The sequence below is a fragment of the Dreissena polymorpha genome, chromosome 7 (genome assembly GCF_020536995.1).
Source record: "Dreissena polymorpha isolate Duluth1 chromosome 7, UMN_Dpol_1.0, whole genome shotgun sequence".
NCBI classification, from domain to species: Eukaryota; Metazoa; Mollusca; class Bivalvia; order Myida; family Dreissenidae; genus Dreissena; species Dreissena polymorpha.
The window spans coordinates 103,837,764-103,858,857 of NC_068361.1; the positions used below are offsets into that span (position 1 = coordinate 103,837,764).

A 21,094-nucleotide genomic window follows, 5' to 3' on the forward strand; every position below is an offset into this window, starting at 1 on the left:
GATTTCAAATGACAAATATATTGTATTGACCTTAGCACTTTTTCTGGAGCAAAACGTTGTCCAGTTATGATAATTTTAAATTTCCTTGGAAGAGTAAGATGAAATTTCGAATAAAACAACCAAAACCATAGATTCATGTATAATGTATCAGGTAAAGGTCAAATGTAAAAATGTACGGGAATAAACCCTAGAAGGTTTTACTAAGCGTAACTATTTTCAATTATGATGTGTTGACATTCGTTTTGTGATTGAGAATTTTGGACACGTGATATCACGGGCATTACCTGTGGTCCCTATTTTGATGTCATTATTTCAGGTCAAATGATGAAAAATACTCTTAAAAATAAGTATGATTTTCACGTAGTAGTCAAGCCTTCTTAGACAATGTTGCATACACAGAAACCAGTTTCCTTGTTCAAGGTCATTAACATATTAAAAGGTAAAAGGTCAATCTAAAAGTAATCAGTTGAGTCGTTTTTTTGCTTTCTTTACCTCATTTTGAATTTATCGACAGGCGTATTTTTTAGCCGATTGAACTCGTTTAGTCAATATATTTAATAACAATTTCTTTATTTATCAATTGTTCTACTTTTAAAGGTTTAAGCGCGTATAAAAATATTTTTATTTGAGTAAAAATCGACTATTTTGCACAATAAAATTAAGTTATGAAAATTGAATTATGATATACGTTGGCGAATTGTTCTCTCTGCCCTGCTATAAAAGATAATTACCGTCTCGGATTTTCACCTGATTATGCTTTACAATAATAATATACGTTTCAAGGAATTCCACTTACCGCTTGTTTAGTCTTAATCAGCCTGAAGGGAAAAAAGAAAAAGTAAAACTTTAACAGAAAACACGAAAACACTTCAACAATTATTCTGATGTTCATCTCTGTAGATATTATCAGTTATTGTAAGCACTCGAAATGACTACGAAGCATAATACATTCATATTGAATTATAGCAGTTAATAATTTTACTTACATCGTATTTTGGAACTCCTCGTCATGTTTTGACTGAAAATACGTACCATACAAATATAAAATAGTTTTCTACGCGTGCGTTTTAAATCGGAAAAAAACGACACTTAATCTTGTTCATTATCAAAATAATCAGTTACAACAATTTTAAATAAATTCAGCGCGCAATGTCAATACATAGGGCAGCAATGCGAAATGCCATTTTATAGTTTCCATTCTAAAAGAGTCATTATATCCAATGCAAGATATAAGGAAAGCATAATTCAAATTGAAACGTAACAGGAAGTAATTTATTTAATTCATTTTTTTCTATTTAGAATACTCATGCACACTAGTAAGCAATGTACCATCAACTAAATGCCAACACAACACGAGTATAATTCGTACACATGGTGAAGATATCAATTTGTTACTTAATTCTTCGTTGTTGTTTTTTCTCAACCGGATTGAATATTGATAAACGACGATTTCCTTCTTACTAGCTAGTTTAACCTCTTATGTTTTTGTTTAATATTGTCGTGTATGTTGTGTCCTGTATTCTACAGGCACTTGATCAGTTGCTCTTTATATAGGACTAGAGGATGTTAACAATAATTTCTCTCATGTTTGTTTTTTCTAGAGCGACATTATTCATATGTGCATCATGAGCAAATATAACTCTATGAAGACAATCTAATCAAAACAGAAAAGTGACGTCAACTTTTGATTACGATTTTAATACAATGTTGCGTGCGTAATAAAATGAATGCGGGCTGGGCGGTCTTTGAGTCATCATTGTTTTTGCAGATCATACAACGTATGCATCACATTGATTTCAGTGCCATACCAAATTAAGTAGACACAGTTATCTCTGTCACTAAAATTACTGGATCGCAAAAGACCAGCAATTTTGGTAGCATACTTTCGCATAATATGTACACGATAAACATTTCCTTTGAATTCGTCACAGACTATGTGCTCTCGGGCATACGACACAAATACTAAGTAGCCAGGATAGAATGTTTACGTTGTTAAAGTTCGACGTTCAATATCCTTTAAAACTGTTGAATGACGTTTTAATTTATTAATATTGTTTAGAGAAACGTCATGCTATTTTGTTATTTCAATATAGTTAAGCAAATTGTACTTCATCGTACAACGGGTACTTTTGAGACGTTTCGTTCACGTACTATGTTTTCATCGATGTGTAGAAATCGGGTAAAGCATTCAATAATCAAGCGGTATGTTTGATTTCAATGAACATTTGCGTTGACATCAAACGTATTTTTGTGCATGCTACTAGACCTGTCAATAGTTATAACAACTATAACAAAAAGTCACGGTCGCAAAATACACATGCAGTTGTGTGTTTGTAAACATGTTAAATAAGTATATTTTGTGAATGCTACTAGTCCTTCCAAAAGTCATTACAGCTATAACCGTTTTGCATTGGGCCGTCTTGACCCGGTACGAATTACCATAAGCTTTATAATGCGGTAGAGAATTAGCCAAAGTTAACAACAACATTCACACATAGTAACGGTCACAAAATGAAAATGTAGTTGTGCTTTTGTAAATGCGATAAATAAGTATATGTATGCTATCAAATGTATAAAGCTGTCGAAGATGTACAGTGCGGTAGAACAGTGTTCTGAAAAGCATTAATTATTGCAATAAATTGTTTTATTCCATCTTCACCGTGACATTGATGGTAGAACACCCCATGGTATAAACTTTTCTTTATCCCACTTTGTTGAATAAACCTGTCGCGTGCACGGACTACTTTTCAAATGACGCCATTCGATATGCGCTTAAATTAGGTCGATATTGTTTTGTTCATTGATCGAATTTTAAGGTCACACATGCAGCGTTTCTTTTAAATTCGTTTTGCTAAAGAAAAAAAAATAATCCAACGAGGAATTGAACTAGGGTCTCTCGCGTGGTATCCAGACACTCTTACCGCGAGGCTAAAGTGATCACCCAAGTGCGTAACTGTTTGAATTCGATCGACTATATTTTACAAAACAGCTGACGAAATCACTTGATTGCGTCATTCAGGTCATTGGGTACGCAGTCGTTAAACGAGTTTACGCGTGTGTGTGTTTACGATGGTTTATTATAATGTGAAAAGTGTTGAGATATAAAACTGGAATGAAACTGGCGAGACTGCATTTTCGATTTCGTTAAAATGTCGAATGTACTCGAATAACGCGATTTTTTTGTGTTGAACAATTGATGGATTAAATTTAAGAAACGTGTCAGTGAAATGTTCTTTTACTTTTCGAAGGACATCGATGTTGAATTAAAAGGGTAATTTCTTTGATGAATAGTCGTTCCTTTGTCAGTCGATCAAAGAATGTCCATCCACAAAGAAATGCCTGCTTACATCAAGTGCTTTAACATGGAAAAGATGGATGGCGATGAAGAAATGTGTCCAGAATTTTTACTCATCATGGAAGCAAATAAAACTTTACGAAAATAAACATGGTTATTTCACAACTTCGGTGAGTAGAACAAGAACTAGTATATACTAGTATATTTTTTCTTTTTTATGTCAGTAAGTAAAATGTGTGTACAAAGAAGAGTTGTTTATGGACCAAAATTTACAATATCGGCGGGGATAAATGCTGAATCATGCTTCACGATATCTTGCCTCATTATTCTTCTTTTGCGTGGAAATTTTAAGGACTATTTCGAGTTCCGTAAACGGGAAAGATCACAATTAATATTACTAGGCAATGTAAGATTCAGATTTTATATAGATTTAATGTGTTTTTGCGTTTATTTTATCAATTAAAGACTAAATAATTGACGACTAAGAAAATTGATGGAAAAAATAAAATATTAGGATAAGCGTTTAATAAAGAGAAGTTTATGTTGCTCGGCTCGAACACCGAAAGCGCTCGCCAAGTCTCGCGCTCCCGTCGTTCTAAGCCTCGCAACATAATCTCTCTATTTAACGCTAACCAGGTATTATCAATATCTTATCTCTTATATCGAAATATCTACGTAATTGATGTGAAAAGACGGCCTGGAAAACATGATGGCTGATAATTGAACGCTTAACAAGAAATCTGAATAAAAATGTTCTGAATTAAAAGTTTACGATCGTACTAAAAGACCAGCGCAAATGTCTGCTTCGGTTGATAAATGAACGTCAGTCATTGTCTCGTAGTCACCTTTTCCAAAAACGACCGAATACAACCCAAATCAACTATATTTGAATATATTACATTAATATTTTCAAATTCAATATTAAGTGTTACTAAGTAGTTATGAATTAATTGTATTTATAGTATTTACTGATATTTATCCCAAGTACTTTTTTTCTGAATTCAAGATTTACTATGATACACCGTGACATGACAAGCATTTAAATTATATTTGAATTTAAATTAAAAATAAAGAATTCCCTCCTCATGCTTCCAAAAAAGATGCTTCTCAAAAGATACTTTAAAGTATTTACCCAATACTTTTGGATATTTCATCATAAAATCAGATTTAAATAATGATATTTATTCGATGCATATTTTTTGCATTTTTTGCAATTTATATGTGTCATTTATTCATATTAAAATCACATCAAATGTCATAGGCTGTCATATATTCGTTAAAAGCGTAACTTTAACGTATACCGCACAGTTTATGGGAAAACATTGAAGGTCCGGAATTATGTAGGTTTCAGTATACCCTATGTTTCATTTCTTTTCTTCTTTAACTCCAACTTACAAGCCAAATATCTTGTTAAATTTTAAAACATACCTTTGACTCGATTTCTGCTTTCATGTCTTTTAAAGTCGAGCTGAAACGTGCCAAGAACGACATAACACAAGAGATACGATCCATCATACCCACATACAAATATATGATTATATAATTTTCTCATATCAAATATAATGATTTGGAAAAGTTAAAAAAAATATGTTAGATACGGTGTTGAACTGAAAATAAAAATTGCTTCTGATGAAATAGTTTATAGTTATACATCAAAAAAACATATCATTATATTTGATATTGGGCGTTTATAGTAAGTTTGAAAATCAGATTTGTCGATTGTTATTGCTGTATATTTCGTTTTACAGGCCACATCAGTAACTGGTCGTTTTTCACTGATCATGTATATGCTTCATAGTGAACGGTGCAGAACGTGTGTTGTGTTAAAGGAGCGGGTCATTTGAGAAGGATTAAGCAAGACCTTTGTCTAAATAAACACCAGCTATTGTATTATCGTTTACGTAAAAAGCACATTGGGCTATATGGGCAGTAGTGGTTCTATTTGATAAATGAGTAAACATACACGAATTTGATTTATCCTTATTTGGTAGAGATTTTACATGTGATACATGAAACATAAATAATTGACGAATATTTAAGCACACTTCGTTTTAATTGCAAATAAAAGCAATACTCATAACTAAATAACATATGCGTGTACTTACATCGCATTTCGAAATTCCTCCTCATGTTTTGTCTGCAAATAAGTACAGTATTTTTCAGAAATATGTGTCAGTGAAAGCAGTACACAGATGAAAAATACCTCTTAAAATTACCTCGTAAACTCATGGACCATAAAGATTAAAATACTATCGTTATTAAAAAAATAATATAAAACCATGCAAACAATTTTTATGAACTGATTGTTTTTCTTGATGGCACTTCACTCACCAAGAATATGAATTCAATGAGAAATTCCATATATTATTATCCGGTATACAACTTATTTTACGGCGAACTATATTGAATGAAGAAATATAGATAAACAAATCTTTTAAAAATGCAGCAGGAAGCCATTGAGCAGGATTCAGCAAGACGAGAGGAAGCTATTGATTCCATTCACTTTTTTGTATTTAGTAAATTTATAAATATAAGTAATATATCCTAAATTATTCGCATAAATGATCCAATATATTTTTTGTTTCACAAAAATAGTCGTTGGGAAAATTATGCACATATGTGCCATTTAATCATCATCCATTAGCTTTCTGAACCGGATAAGATATCGATTTTACCAGAATTAAAGTTAAATTATTGACATTCATTTGGACAAACTATTAATCACCTTCCAACCATCAACATAAAGACACAAAAGAATTGTTACCTTGTAATGATTCCCGCAAGTTTTAAAAACTAGAATCACAACAATATGGCTGTACGCAATCAATTTAATGCTGAAACGGTAATTACCATTTACCATGTTTTGGATTGCTTTAATGTATCCGAACATTTTGCTTGCGATTTTGAAGAATGCGGGCTGGGCAATCTTTTAGTCAGCATTTTTTTGTGCTTGCTCATCAGATCATACCATGCATGCATCACATTTATTTCAGTGTCATTACAGTTTACGGAGACACAATTATCTCTGGTACTAAAATAACTGGATCGCAAAAGACCAGCAATTCTGGGGAGCATACTTGTGCGTATTTTGTAAGCAATAAACATTCCCTGGGAACTCATACGGACTATATGCTCTCGGGCATACGACACACACAATACTGAGTAACCAGGATCGATGGTTGCGTGGTTTAATTTTAATTCTCAATATCGTTTAAAACTGTTAAATGACGTTTTACTTAATTGATTTTGTTTAAGGTCACATCTTGATATTTGGTTATTTCAATATAGCTTAGTACATTGTACTGCATCTTTCAGCGGTTCAGACGAGACATTCATTTTGGAATATACATCATTATCATAGTTCATATTTACGAAATTTTTACGACAAACCTTGAACCGGGAACGGTGATTGAACACGGACCACCTACGTGAGAGTCAATGTGCTAATAATGAGAGTCAATGTGCTAATAATGTGTGAGTATTTTAAAGTGTTTGAGGTCCCGCAGCGCATTAGAATGCATTATGTGTGGACTCGGAGTTTGTTTCAGTATGCCTACCTTATTACATTTCTAGACTCATGAATGTTGGGACGAATTTTGAATAATAGCTGCAATTTCTAGCTATCTCTTTGTTATTGAAAGATTTTCAATTTTGGTGCGGTCTACTGTTGTGGGGGTAGCAGGATATCCCGGAGTCTCCGGTTTGTCCGGAATGGTGACCACCAATCAAACTCACTTGCTGCCGGGGAAGGACATTGAACCCGGGTCGCCTAGGTGAGGAGCTAATTTTGATGATAAGCCCTGTGTAGGATATTGCATACCACTTAGGCAAGATAGACACTTGACAATCGTCAAAATCCAATAATATTTCTAACTGCACCTTCCAAGACTATGGTTAATTTTAATTGGTTTAGGAAACATTTTCAGGGTTAGTCTTACTTTTGACGGACATATACGACTGTGAGGCGATTATGATGATATCGATGATAAAGGTGATGATGCTCATTATGATGATGATAATGATGTTTTTGAAGTTTACTACGATGGCCAAGAGGATGAAAACGACCAATCCAGTATTGGTTTATGATCATATGACGAAAACTATCCGATGATGGTGCTGGTGTTGATAACGGTAGTGGTAACGCTAATGACGACGGTGATGATTGTAAATATGATGAGAGTGATGTAAGTTATGATATAAAGAAGAAGATGATGTAAAAAAAAATCCTGAAATGATCGTAAATTGATGATGATCGGACTAACAAGATCCCATGAAGAGATGACGATGATGGCACTGCTGGTTAGTATGATGTTTATAATTGTTATGCTAAAACAATAACATAATGCAATTTTTAAGTAGAACGATCGTACAACTTACCAGACAATTGAGTCTGAAATAATAAAAAGAACATATTTATAGTTTGACTATTGATAACACACGTTATATTATTCAAATGCACTTGGTAAAATAAAAAATAATTTAAATGTTATTCAATAACACCGATGAACTATATATATATAACACAATTATAAAGTTTCAGAAGAACTTCTATCAGAAAAAACACACAACAACATCGTAAGAAGAGTTTTAAAGGAACCTCTTCACAGATAGACGAACCGACAAAGATCCAACTTTTCTAAATTTTGTCTACGACTAATATATATATATATTTATAAATATAAATAAATAAATAAATATATATATATATATATTTATTTATTAATATATCTGCACCAGGAAGCACCAGAATACAAACGACGTAGACAATATCTGATAACACGTTTATATGCTCTTATAATCCAAATCTCAAATTAAAATAGTTATAAACTACTTGGTAACGCGAACCGTTTTAATTAGCTCGTTTAATTTAACAACACATTGGATTGCATAGGTAAAGTGCATATTGCATTAGTCAGTACGAAATCCCTTCAGGCCGAAAGGTTAATGCTATTTCCTCATTATTCAAATGACAGTTTTTTGAATCCGGTGTTTTACTCATTTTTTTAATTAATAACGTGGTCTTACGCCCCTAATGTTAATCTATTAATGAAAAGCATGTAATGCCAAATTTCAAAATTGCCACAACCTTTCAACAAGTCCCCTTTAAACATTAAACTGAGTTTCTGTTGTATGGTAAAAATCATGTAATTAAAAATGTGTACACGGATAGTGAATTGCCACTTTTTTACAGATGCATGCATACGACACATCGATTGAGTGCTGCGTTTTTTTGTATACGTGTCACTTAAGGCCTAGTGATACAAATAACTGTGTAATCACGAAAGTTTATTACACATTAGAATCGTCGCATATTTTAATCTTTATTTTCGTTCATTTTACATTAACCTTTTATATTTGTCATCTATGTCGTGTTTTTTAGGAAGACGCAAATGGAATTTTGAAAGTACATTCGTATACTATTCATATTTCATTACATTAATATTCAGTTTTTAACTAAATTCCCCTTACCTGCGTTTTATTGTCTTTATCATCGTTTCCGTTCGTTCAGATTGGGTTTTATTTTCAGACTCAATGTATTTATCGAATGAATTTCTTTGTAACACGTGAAGAGGTAAATTATACAAAACATCTATTCTTGTTTCAAGGTCACATATCTGTTGTTGAATTGTATTCATTGTCTCCTTTGTATGAATAGAGAGGTGCTTCGAGTAAAAGCTCATTTCGCTTTTTTCTTCCAAGTATTTCTCTAAGCGAAAGGTGGAACATGTATTGCTAAATGAAAATACCACTTTCCATAGCGATTGCAACGTGTTAGCCATTTGTGTTATCCGACGTACAAAAGAAGGATCTTGGGTACAGCTATAAGTCTTCTCAACGTTCGTGTCCACATCACCATACACCTTGCATACAAGAGTTCTGACCCTCTTTTGCAGATCAGGGAAATGAGCTTCAAGCATGTCGTAATTTATCTCAATAATTGTTGACTCTTTAGCATCTGTTCTAGCACTGTTTGAGCGTTTTTCGTCGTTATCAAATCCTGAAAATAATCAACATATATGTTTAATTATTAAATAATTATAAATGCATTAATCGAATGACCAGATCACGTTTAAAAAATAACGAGCACCTAATATAATTAAAGGAAATGTGACATCGAAAATGGTCTAACGTGGGCAACTCTGTATAAGATTTACAAAGGCAATTTTAGCACATTATATAATATGCAAGTTATCTTGGTATTAAACCAACCTCTTTAGTATGTTTGTTGATACCGTGTGTCGGCTCACCTATTACGTATACATCGATATGTAGTAAAGAAAGAATACACCATGGCACAAACGGTATTGTTTAGTGTGTAATTCAAACGACATTGTAGATAAATATCACTACATTTGTGTTTGTACAAGTTAATCAGATAAACGAAAAAAATAATTCAAGTAAAGACGTCCTGCGGTATATACAAACGCAGTTCGTGTAAATTCAAATGATAAAATCGAACTCTCTTAAAGCGTAATTCAATTTTAAATGAGAATATAGTGGCGCAGTTTGTTCGACTTATAATAAATGATGTAATTTGAAGTATATTTAGGCAAAAAGAAACGCATTTACTAAACCACTCTTACCAAATTATGTGACTAGACTAACAGTACACGATCTAGATGGCATATATATTTTCTTACACAGCTGGACATCTAATGGTTGACTGGGAAACATAGTTCCCGTGAGTCTAAATGCGGGCTAGAGATAGTACGGGCGTCCACATGCATAATTTCTTTGCATATAGCCATTTGAACACGCATTAATATTTCGTTATAATAATGATCATATGTCGGTCAAAATTGCAATAAACAAGAAATAAACCATATTTGCTAGTCACGCCTCTGAACAGCGTGGTAGTGTAACGGGAACGTCCCGATATACCAATTATCTTTACATGTACTACGTGAAAAGATGTTATTTGCGAATTTTTCTTTTTTGTATTTTTACTGTTCAAATATCGCTATTTAAAAATATCGCCTGTCGACTCTCGCGTTTTCAAAAAATCAGGGGAGACAAATTGATAATAAATGGTTAAAAAGTACTGTAACAGCGTATAAAAAACGCGAGAGTCGACAGGCGATATGATTACATCGATATTTGAACAGTACAAATATCGCGTGTCGCTTCGTGTATCGCGCGAAATATCGTGTGACGCTTCGTGTGTCGCGGTAAATATCGTGTATCGCTTCAAGTGTCGCGTGTCGTGGTCTACAATTAGGATAATATGAGCGATATTTGAATTATCAAATATCGTGTATCGCTTCGTGTCGTGCAAAATATCGTGTGTCGCTTCGTGTTTCGTGTGTCGCCCTTTGAATGCGAAACACAATACTTTGCGCGATACTCAAAGCGACACACGATAATTTGCGCGATACACGAAGCGGCACACGATATTTTGCGCGATACACGAAGTGACACGCAAAATTTACCACGATATATCGCCTTTTGGGCTACCTACACAAGGAAGATATTTCGTGGTACATTCTCGCGCGTCGCTTGACGTATCGCGCAAAATATCGTTTGTCGCTTCCTGTGTCGCGCAAAATATCATGTATTGCTTCGTGTGTCGTGTGTCGCCTTTGATGAAAGAAGTTCGAGATTATAGATTGCACTATCCGGATTCCGTAAGTCACTGTAGGCTTAGTTTGATTAACGTAGTTTCACACTTTGCTATTGTACACGCTCGATTGTTTGTTTTGCGGTTAACATAGACATGTAAACTACTGAAATGTGTTAAATAATACACGTTTAAGCTATAAACTGTTTTGTGTGCAATTAAACCTAATTTGCTCAGCATTTCTTTAATACCAAAATGCGTTTATTTTACATGCTTTAAACAGTTAATAAATAATAGTGTGCATATTTTTCCATTTGTCTTGTATGACTTCTGTTTATTATAATTTAAACATAACTTCGAAATATACTTTTTATCAATATTTCCAGCATTGTTAAGCGGCATAACACATAAAATGCATTTAAGTGCTTAAGTGCTACACAAAATACAAAACTGGATCCAGAAGCAATTGGAGAATTAAAGAAAGCAATCCTATCCTAACTTCTTTGTCGCGAAATCGATGATTCGATTGAACGTTACTGTTGATTAGGCATCGCATGCTTTAAAACTTGTTACGCCTGCTGAAGTATTCGTTTGGCCGAAATTATCAAACAGAGGAAACGGCGTTTATCCTGTATACTTGACCAGAAGGTGATTTTATTATTTAAGACTTATCGTTGTGAATTTAAATAACCGTTGCTGGTTTCCAGAGTGTTCGTGCCTGGAGCCTAACATGTCCGTCAATCTCTTGGAAGTGGTTTTGAGATTTTGTCTTTGTTGCGCTTTTGTTAAGCTCTCAAAGTTTTAAATGCCTACTTAATAAACTGAAGGGCAATCGCACGGGTGAAATCAATTTATAGTATAGTGTACACAAGTTTTTGTTCTTTTTCACAACTGAGAATTAGTATAATATTAAACATGCATTTAACAATATTAACTCTATAGACAAATCCAAGAGAGTGAAACATGGATCAAGATGTTGTACCACTGTAGCCCACATCTATGTTATAATCGCTTATACAAAATATCAAACGCACTGTAGTGAAGTTTCAGTAAGAGTCAGGTATAACACCAAAGAGCGCTCATAGGGTAAAACGTCATTAAAATCAAAAGTGGAGTTTAACAGCACTGTCTCTATAACTATCTTATTCGTGAGTTTAATCTTGCTCGCTGTTTTATTCTCAAAAAGATGTCATAGATTATTCTTGTGTGTAATATAATATGTTTCGGTGATATGAATTGTTTTGTAAATCGAATTTTCTTCACAAAATTAAATTCGTAGTGTAATAGGAATCTAATATTACGACGACATATTAATTTATTTGCGATTGCAAATAATAAATATTTGCTGTAGTTTAAGCACGTCTAAAAATGGAGCTGTTTGTGTTATTTATAGAAAGTTATCTCTATAGCACCCATAGGGTGCTAAACAGTGAATTATTGTGTTTTGCAATTTAATTCCATTTTGTGGATGGTTTAAACTGACAGGATGTACGTTTTAAGATATTGATCTGCCGAGTGTTGGGGATGAAAATGCATTAATCTTGAAGCATCGGTTGTGTCCATTTCAAAAAGGACTTTAAAGCCAGATCAGTTAAATTTAATTTAAACAATTTGTGTGATGTTTAGTGGCACACCACTCCTAGAATTCATCTGTGAATATACCGTGCACTGCGGTTAGTGGAAGTTCTGAACAAGTCTAGAATTCATGTGGATGACAATTCCAATTCAATTAGTTTTAACAAAGCACATGCTGCTCCTCATTAAAGCATTAATAAAGTACCGGTGTATGCTTGTTTGCTATGCCGGCCTCAATTTTTATAACAAGTAGTTATTGATGAATAGGTATCTTTGCATATGTTTAGACTGTAGTTATTGTTTGTTTTGTTACGATATCGTTCATTATTGTAATTTTCTATGGTATAACGTATGTTCAAATTTAAACTCAGACTTCACACTTCAACCCACAAACAAGAAAACGTGGATTATTGTACATATACGAAATATTTTACCAGGACTGCGCTCAGTGTGTAGAACTGTATTTTTCTCAAAACTTAAATCTGTGATGAGCAGGGTTAGGTAAGTTTTCAATAATCAATTTGTATGATGTAGCCTTATAAAACAACTCACATTTAGATGTTTTAAATATATTTATGCGCACGGATTTATGTGTGTGTGTGTTTACATATTTAGAACTATCTCATAATTTCACCATGTTCATGAATGTTTATGCGTGTATACACACTGTCGACAGAAAATAAAACAATCTGGAAAATAACTTAATTGTATGCATAAAAGCCGATATAATTTATCACGACAATTAATACATCGATGCACTGCAAGGCGGAATTTAATTTGTTTACTGAATATCGTGGTTACACATTAAAATCCAGAGGGCGAGAATGCAAGAACGCGAGAGTACGATGGCGAGAGTGCGATAATACGATGACGAGAGTGCGATAATACGATGACGAGAATGCGAGGGTGTGAATATACGATGACGATAGCGCAAGAATACGATGTCGAGAGTGCGAGAATACGATGACGTGATTGCGAGAATACGATGACGAGAGTGCGACAATACGATGGCGACAGTACGATATGACTATCGGTTGTCGCCATCGTACTATCGAATTGTCGCCATCGTACTATCGCGTTGTCGCACTGTCGTCATCGTATTCTCGCCTTCTGAATTTTAATGTGTAACCACGATGGCCCTAACTATATTCCGTATTTTTTTTTAAATACTTAGAGTCGTGTCGACCTTCCCTCGTTTAAAAGTGTGTTTGCCTAAGAATTAAATTACAATTTAGACGCATTCTTTATAATACTATTCATTTTCAATCCATATAGCAGTTGATGAAACATGGTTACAAGAAAAGGTAAAAAAAAATATAGTTTTATTTTTATTTTTGATTTGAAACCATTTACGAGAAATTTTATTTTGTTTTTGTATTGATTGTGAGTGTTTAAGTACTTGTATGTTGCTGTACTATTTCCCAGATTTACTAAGAGTATTTTAAACGATAATGTTGCACCGATAATTATTGCAGAATAATCCAAAATATAATTTTATGTCGTAACTTTAAACATTTTTCGGCATTGCTGACTTCTTTTTCTGTTAAAGTTGCGGTTTATAGTCTACTTCGATATACATCTTCAGCCGACTTCGACATTAACCCCCCGATCACTGGGATTTAAGTCGTCCGTTTACATATGGCGCACCAGGCAGCCACGGCAGATGGACTTATTTCCCTCACAGGTACCCATTAATACACCTGGGTGAAGAGGAGCAAGCGTGGAATTAATTTTTTGCTCAGAAAAATCCAGTGCCCGAGTGGGATTCGAACTAGGGACCTCTCGATCCCTAGACCAGCATCCCACCACTAGACCGCTGTCCCCACTTTTCTTTTATTGCTAGCATACGTATATGTAACCATTATAGTAAACCGTTGTACGCATAACACTTTTAACAGATTTCGTTGCAATACCAAAAGAAATAACCAAACTCGATAATAGTATCAGGGGATAAATTAGTGTTACCGCGCATAGTCTTGTATTCAAGACAAATACACAATACAGGGGGACACATCAAACGAATTGCGACAAATAAAGATAGATTATAGCTTGGGTAATACGTTTAGAATGTAAAGCATCGTGGGTTCAACCTGTTTAAAGGGTTGTTGACTAACGACCTTTACCTATGACAATTAAAAGGCTGTTAGTATTATGAAAGTTTTCTGAATGCGTGATATAGTAGGAGCACGCAACATTGAAATTAACAGTTATTCTAAAGAACCGTTCCCAAATCCACAGGTAGGTTCCGTCCATAATTATTGCAGACTATTAACCTTAGTTAGACTCTGTTCATACGTATTGCAGACTATTTATCTTTGTTAAGCTCCGTCCATAAGTATTGCAGACTGGTAAGTTTAGTAAGTCCCCTTCTGTATTTATTGCATACTAATAAACTTGTAACGTAATAGCATATGCATTTTTTTATTCTTATAAAATGCATATTATGTTATATAGCAATTTAATTACAGATAATATTAATAATACAGATAATATTAATGATATGATAGATATTTACAAGTACAAACTGGTCCAGAATGTTTGAAGGTTTATTGTTAGCAAGTAGGAACACGAAATATCCGTGCATGAGAAATCAAAATCTGGAGACTGAATATTTAACAAGCCATTCAGGTGATATTATCTTATATAACTATTGAAATAGGCCGACTTTATTAACATTAATCGAACAAACTTGCATCATCTTGTTTGCCTGGTTGCATTGATCATTTAAAATGTGCGATGGGAAACATAATTTTATTGAATTTTAAGAGTACATACAAATTCATATCACATCTAGAATGATTGTTCGATAAGTGTGTAAATACCTGAATAATTTTGTTTATCCAGGGTGTCAGTAATTCAATACATTTAGAACTCAACCAATCGACAACAAGCACGTGAAGAAATGGGCACTGATGACCAATCGAAATTATAAGGGAATTTTATGTAAATTAACCTGTAGACAAAATGTAGATGTTCGGTCAGAATAAGATATTCTGCGGGTAGATTTTAGAGAATTTTGACTTGACAACTAGAATCGTAATTAAAGACTATTTGAATAGAAAATAAAATAAATAGTTAGAAATCATTCAGAGATTTATTGTGTTTTTATCATTCAGAGACTTGTGTGTTCCTATAAGACATATTAGGTGCATTGACAATCCGCTACGTCACAAACTTAGTAACGTTTCGTCCTATTATTATTGCAGACAATTAACCTTAGTAAGGCTCCGTAATTAACTATTGTACACTTATTACCCTTGTAAGGCTCCTTAAATAATAATTTAGGACTTTAAACCTTAGTTAGGCTCCGCCCAAACTTAGCGCAGACTATTCACCTTAGTTAGGCTCCCACAATAATTATTGAGGACTTAAAATTTTTGTTTTGCTCCGTCCATACTTATTGCAGACTAGTATTGATTTCATTCTGTGTTAGTGGGGATGTTATCAACGGCTTATCCATTGAACATATTTCTTTTCAATAGTGAAGCTTCCAGGGTGTCAATATAAACGGTTGTTATTACTCTGGCAGCTATTGAAACCCGATAAGTCAAAAATATATATATAATACATTAATAGAAAAAAACTTTAAAAAACCCATCAGATATACACTTGATCAACAAGTATTGTTGACCATATTTACCTATATAATATAGTGTCAAAACAACAATACTTGGTGCACAGTATTAAGAGATGTATAAGGTTATCTGGGGTTTTAATATTCTTGGCTTTTTCAATATGTTAGTAATTAGAATATGTTGTATACTATTTATGCAGATTTTGAGGAACACATGTATCCAGAATATTAAAAAGGTGATTCAAAACTCTAGTAAGGCAATTTTAAGAACAAACGACACGTTTGTTCAGTTTCAACCATACCTTAATAAAGGTCATACAAACATATTTTGATTTAGCTGATCACAATTACGTACGTCTTTACACAGGTTGAATATTGAGACTTGCAGTTGTACTAGACGCATTTCAATTCAATTATTTTAAAGACATTGCAATGTCTTTATTTAAACATGAGTTTCGTGTTATTTTTAAATGTTAATTTTAAACGGAATTTCGGTGCTTGCATTACAATCTAATGTACAACAAACAGAAAACATACATACATTCATCGAGCGAAAGACACCAGAAAAGAACATGGTAATAACAAAACTAGTTTGTTACATTTATCTGTTTTTGGTTTGATCACATGATGCTTATATATCGTCAATTAAGTTCGATTTGTGTTTGTTTGATACTGCACACATTAATTCGTTGCTTAACGATAGATACCTTATTTTTGTTGAACATTCAGAATTTCGATATATTGAAAAAGGTTGTTTGTGATGACCTCTGTAGATATGTAAAATGAATATATTGTTGCTAAATTAACAAATTGTAATATATATTTGTCCACTGTTTTCTAAATTTATTAGCGTGTTATAGTGGGTTATTTATTAGACGCTTTTGTCTATCAATATATATTTATATATTAAAAACTATAGTTTGTAAAAAAAAAATTAATTATATTATGATTCGTAATTTAGTGTGAGTCTTAAGACTGTTTATTGTTTTGTTTCGAATAAGCAGTCTGAAATATACTGTTACGATTACACTTTGACGAATTGTACGCTGTCATTTCTTAAAATACTTTCAATTATTGTGTTATTTTATTGTAAAATATCTAATAGTTTTGCCTTCAGACACCAAATTGATCCGAATAGGTATTCTAGGAAAAGATGTATTAATAAGTAGATGAAAATATTATTGTTAGAATAGATAAACATACTATAAGATATTTATCATTAATGGCCCTTCTTAATGTGACTTTCTGCCACAAAAAAAAACCCTAATAACTTAGGTACAATTTACTGTTTTGTTCATTTCTTCATTTTTGATTTTCGTACATAATATTTTAAACAGTAAAAAATTTAACATGTTTACATTGAAACGTCTTAATTTACAATTGTTTTTATTGTATTGCCTGTTAACATCGCAAGTCCGCTATCAATGTGTCCACTTTTGGCCTTCTGAGTATTATTTGAAATAAACTAAACTAAAATAATGTCGATGGGAAACAAGCGGCGTAACGTGGTATAATATTCTTCGTTAAGTTTCATTCACGTTTGACTGTTAAGAAACGTGTAATATGTGGAAGTTAGAGATGCAGTGGCATTTTAAAGGACAACAGTTACCAATTTGATGTTATGTTTAGCGTTCACGGGCGTGTAATTTTTTTTTTAACAAACTTAACATATGTTTCACCATATAGAAAATGAAGATGGATAGTGTATACGTAATGCCTTAACAACGCATTTACAAACTCCGCAAATGCGACTCAATTAAAACACAAAATTGTTTAAAACTCTTGGCTTTTAAATTTCTGTTTTATTGTTTGTTTTTTAGTTATTGACATTATTTTTTTATTAGAATAGGGACTTTTACCAGTGCAAACAACTTACTAGATCTTATAATTGTGAATTGTATATTTTGTATTTATAATTAATATCGTATTGCTCTTTTAAAATGCGTATCAGATCATTGTTTAATTTAAAGATTATACATAAAAATAGAATATTATAACATGTATATTGTATGTATGTATGTATGTATTTATTTTGACCTTGCGGTCAAGGATAACCCATGAAAGTGCAAGCACTTATTTCCAATGGGGTCTTTTGGTTTTGCTGAAGAGACAGCAAGCAGAAGAGACAGTATTGGGATACAAGGAATCCGGGTGCGATACCCTAGCTCTTTGCGAATAGATACCTTGGTTCTTTTACGTGCTCAGTGTATAGCACCGATACACGCGAGAATTACCTGGGTTTCATACCAGTACATCTCTAGTTGGGTGGGAAACACTTGAAGCATTTCTGAAATTTTCAGTGCCCCAGCAATTGTATGATTTATCAACACCCATTACGATAAAAACATTGCGCTTCAGTTCATATTACATTTAAATATTTCTTTAAGAAACTAAAATATAATAATTAGTATTTCTATTTGTGAATGTTCACATGCTTCTACGGTCATTTTTAGATTGGTGATGAAGGTTTAACTGACTAAATTTGTCCTGACTTATTTGCAAGTTCCAAGATTTAAACGGGACGCTAAACATATAATACAATGTATATGACCTTATTATTCAACATCAGCGTTTAGTTGTGCGATCAAAGAATGTGACATGCTACTTACGAAAAGGATCTTCTACAGTCGCCTGTCGACAGCACACGCGTTGGACAAGATCGTATATGTGCCAACATATGTTTAGAGGAGGACATATAACAGGTCTCATTCCGTACTCCTTCAGTATGAAGTATCGCTGATAACACCACAGCGATTCCGATCGCTTATGAATACCCTCGAATGTGTGACTAAAAATTTGAATAGGCATTTAAAATTAACGTCCTTGCTCTTTAAAACAAACAAACACGTATACAACATCAAAGCATTTCGAAACTGTAAAATTGTATGTATGTATTATTAAATAAAGAGGTATTTTATTCTCTGTAAAGGCATAATTGAAGAACATGAATATAATATTAATTTCAACAACTGTCAAGTGTTTCGACATATGCTAAATATACCTGAACATAGCAATCAGAAGGTTGAGAAGGAGTATATTGGTGAAAAGCATATAGATCCCCATCATGATTGGAACCACAATCTGTCCAGTTTTGCTTGGACAACGCGGATATATTCCGTTTGTCCAAAGCCTAACATCCGTTGTGCAATCCGCAGAACCTGTTTGGAAAATGATAATTACTAATCGATTCTACTGCGGTCAATTTCCATGATAAAAATTCATACCTGTAGGCTGTAGGTGCTTGGAAGTTCATGATATGATTAGTTATAATATACATTGTACAATCATATTATACACAAATTTAGATTTGTTTTGGTGACACATACATACCTTCCGTATCTTCTAGAAACAGTTCTCCATAAAGATGCCAGTAAGGTCTTCTTATTATTTGTCGAAATGTTTCCCAAGTAAATGGAGAATCAGGGAAGAGGATGGAGTGCGAGGCAATCGCGTAGGATAATACAAACACCACCAAAATAACAAGGAAATACACCAGGTCCTTTAACTGGAACAGAATACACACACGAGTTAAGTGATCCAACATATCTCTTGCTATTTTGAATAAAACGTAGAGATGTGTATATAAATATCATATAAACCCTTGCAAACATTGGTTGACGTTAACGAAAAAGCAATGGAAAAAACTTGCGATTAACAACAATTGAATGTTTTTACTGTCTGTTATGAAATATTGGTAATATGCGAGGGTAAACAAGCTGTTAATGCTGTTCGCCGATGTTCGATAATATCGTAAACACTATTATGATATTTAGTTTAGTTTAAACCTATTTATTTTAGCTCGATTGCATAGAAAGTAATTCCTACTTATTTGAAATGCTCTCGAGTCCGTTTCCTGGGCCTAGAACCAGTACTTGGTGTCTATATGGGAGATCGAAAGAACGCTCCCACAGCGGGGATCGAACCCGTGACCTCCCGGTCGCTAGGCGGACACCATATCCATTACACCACGGCGACCTTGAAACCTTATTATGATATTTATTATAGTTATATATGCTCCAGGGGAGGCTGAGACTTAACTTTTAAAATGGCATACACATAATTTGACAAGCAATGTGATTGCTCAGATATCATTGAAGTGATATAAATCGAACGTCACGGATAAGAAGACAATTTTTGTTATAATTGTTTGAATGTGTGTTTTTCGAAGTTTAGGAGGTTCGTCTCCGCGCCTTAAGCTGCTTTAGTGTAGAACCGACATGTACACCACCTAATTAAATTTCAAGACTCCCAACAATGGAAAGTATATATGCAATGTCAAGCTATTTAGTTGTTAATGAACGATTTGAAATGCTAGCGTGATCTTCTGAGGGGTGGGAGCCGGAGTACCCTGAGGAAACCCCACCTGTCCGGTATGATGACAAACAAGCTCACATGCTTCCGGAAAGGGGATTGAACCACAACGATAGCAGGACCGCCCTATGTAATTATATATTTCTATTTCAAAAAGAAACTCAACATGCATAACATACATATTATATTTATTGAATATTGTAAATGTCATATCTATTTTTTTCTAATAATAATTTATTAGCTGTATTATTTTGTCCAGTTAACTGCAACCATACAACAATACAAGAAGAACAATAATCATTCTCATGTATTGACCCTTTCAGTTGAGTTGCACTCGCAGTATCTGTATTCTAATCGACAAAATAATGCATTTTGCTTGCTGACTTTAAACTTATTTTCCAAAAAAAATATGAACCACTTTTAAAAGGATTTTCTAATATGAGCATAAAAAATATTGGCAGGTTAGACATGAACTACACAACCGAAAATATTAGTGGCTTTGCGCTATTGCCATGTCGCTACTGATTGAAGATTCTATATTAACAAGGCATGGTATTTATTATGTAAACATTTAGACACGCTACGAATCTCACTGGATAGACTATTCATTTGGACTAACTAAAACATCTCGCATGCTATGAAGATTTATATTTTTAACGAACTTATCCGTTGATGTTCATTAGTATGTTTAACGTTTGGTTGTTCGATTTTCGCTGTATAAAGCATAATGAAATAGAACGTCTCTCACCAATTTTCTGACTTAGTTTACATTCACCGACAT

At 33.4% G+C, this 21,094-nt stretch overlaps 1 protein-coding gene across 1 annotated transcript in view; it reads right to left on the minus strand.

The window, feature by feature from the left end:
- Nucleotides 1-809: 809 nt before the first annotated feature.
- Nucleotides 810-21,094, minus strand: part of LOC127840002 (transient receptor potential cation channel subfamily M member-like 2) — a 26,984-nt gene continuing 6,699 nt past the window's right edge. Inside the window, exons 2-6 of the mRNA XM_052368390.1 lie at nucleotides 19,333-19,507; nucleotides 19,004-19,160; nucleotides 18,612-18,790; nucleotides 9,094-9,293; nucleotides 810-818 (exon numbers count right to left, since the gene is read on the minus strand). Of these exons, the coding sequence (XP_052224350.1) occupies nucleotides 810-818; nucleotides 9,094-9,293; nucleotides 18,612-18,790; nucleotides 19,004-19,160; nucleotides 19,333-19,507 (720 nt within the window). The remainder of the gene's footprint in view (nucleotides 819-9,093; nucleotides 9,294-18,611; nucleotides 18,791-19,003; nucleotides 19,161-19,332; nucleotides 19,508-21,094) is intronic.